Here is a 1,413-nt window from a genome sequence, read left to right on the forward strand (position 1 = left end):
GATGACTAAGTTGAACTTAGCATCTTTCAGGGGTGAATTTCTGGACATGAAAAATTATGCAGATAGCCAATTAAATATGTGGTTCCCTACCCTCATTTTACAGTCAGTCTCACCGTCTAAAGTTTTTCTGTGAATAGATTTATTTTGACGAGGCAGAGCTAGTACAGACTTTCTGATTTCTTGGTATTAGGGGCCCCAACATCACACTTTCGGACCCCAGGACTTGTGTAAAGGTCGGGCGCCCACCACACTTGTCCAATATTCCAGGGAGCTTCATACTATCATAGTCTATTAAAATCAGTAAGCCACCCAATGCTTGGGCTTCGCTGGTGCTTTTAGTTATCTCGGCTTACAGATATGATATGATGAAAAGAAAGAAAAAATGAAAAGTCTGTGCGTCACGCCTTGTGTATAAAAGGAACTGACGGCGATATTTTAGACACGTTCGATCTTTGACACCGCCAAGATGCACCTGAAGAATTTTCTACTGTTTTATACACCGGCTTTGTTGCTTCTCTGCAGCTACCAGCAAGCTGCAGGACAAACGACTGCCTGTAGTGTGCGAAATGGTGTAACAAGATCGGTTATCTGTTCAGGAGAATTGGAAGTCTCCCAAATTGAGAATTTCTTTAGACAGCTGGTTCAGGACGGCATGGCGAGGTTCGACGAACTATGGATCTCCGACAACACTCTTATACAGCGTCTGCCGGTCGGGTTTCTGGGCGAGCTCCAATTCACTCAGATTTCGATAGCTTCTTGTCCAAACCTCGTTCAAGTGGATGATTTTCTCGGGGCTTCCAGCGACTCACTCATCTCCTTGAAGCTGTATTTTAACGGTTTGTCGGAAGTACCACAACTGACCGCCCCCAGACTTTACGAACTCCACGTTTACCAGACGGAAAAACGCGTTGTGGTCCGGAGAGCAGCGTTCGAACGTTCGAGGGGCATCACAGTAAGGAAGAAAAAGTGATTGAAAGAAACACAAACGTCTTGATACTTCTTTTTCGGGTCTACGTTCGCGAAAATCAATTTTCATTTTTCTTCCAATTTTCAGAAACTCGATTTCAGGAAGGCAATAGTTGAACCTTTCGCCTTTTTCGACCTGAAGACGTTAGGTTCCCTCTACATCCGGAATATTTCGCCGAAACCACTGGTCGCGGGCTCATTCAACTTCGACTCCCCGGGGCTCGGCTACATTGAGCTGGCGTCAGAAGACCCTTGGGAAGGACACGCCGAACCAGGAACGTTCGGAGGTGAATTTTCCTTTGTTTTAATCCAGCTGAATTATGAAGGTTTTCGCTAGTATTTGTCGTTTCGCATGTTCTGCCATTAAGAGTTTTATATACAGAATATTCACCATAATGGCAAGCATTCATATATTGTAAACCAACCGGATCCAGGTGCCTCACTTCG

The 1,413-nt window shown here is 44.9% G+C and overlaps 1 protein-coding gene across 1 annotated transcript in view; it reads left to right on the top strand.

The window, feature by feature from the left end:
- Positions 1-430: 430 nt before the first annotated feature.
- Positions 431-1,413, top strand: part of LOC119586253 — a 3,672-nt gene continuing 2,689 nt past the window's right edge. Inside the window, exons 1-2 of the mRNA XM_037934958.1 lie at positions 431-952; positions 1,055-1,253. Coding sequence (XP_037790886.1) covers positions 467-952; positions 1,055-1,253 — 685 coding nt within the window. The 5' untranslated portion in view covers positions 431-466. The remainder of the gene's footprint in view (positions 953-1,054; positions 1,254-1,413) is intronic.

The sequence above is a fragment of the Penaeus monodon genome, chromosome 21, assembly GCF_015228065.2.
Source record: "Penaeus monodon isolate SGIC_2016 chromosome 21, NSTDA_Pmon_1, whole genome shotgun sequence".
Lineage (NCBI taxonomy): Eukaryota > Metazoa > Arthropoda > Malacostraca > Decapoda > Penaeidae > Penaeus > Penaeus monodon.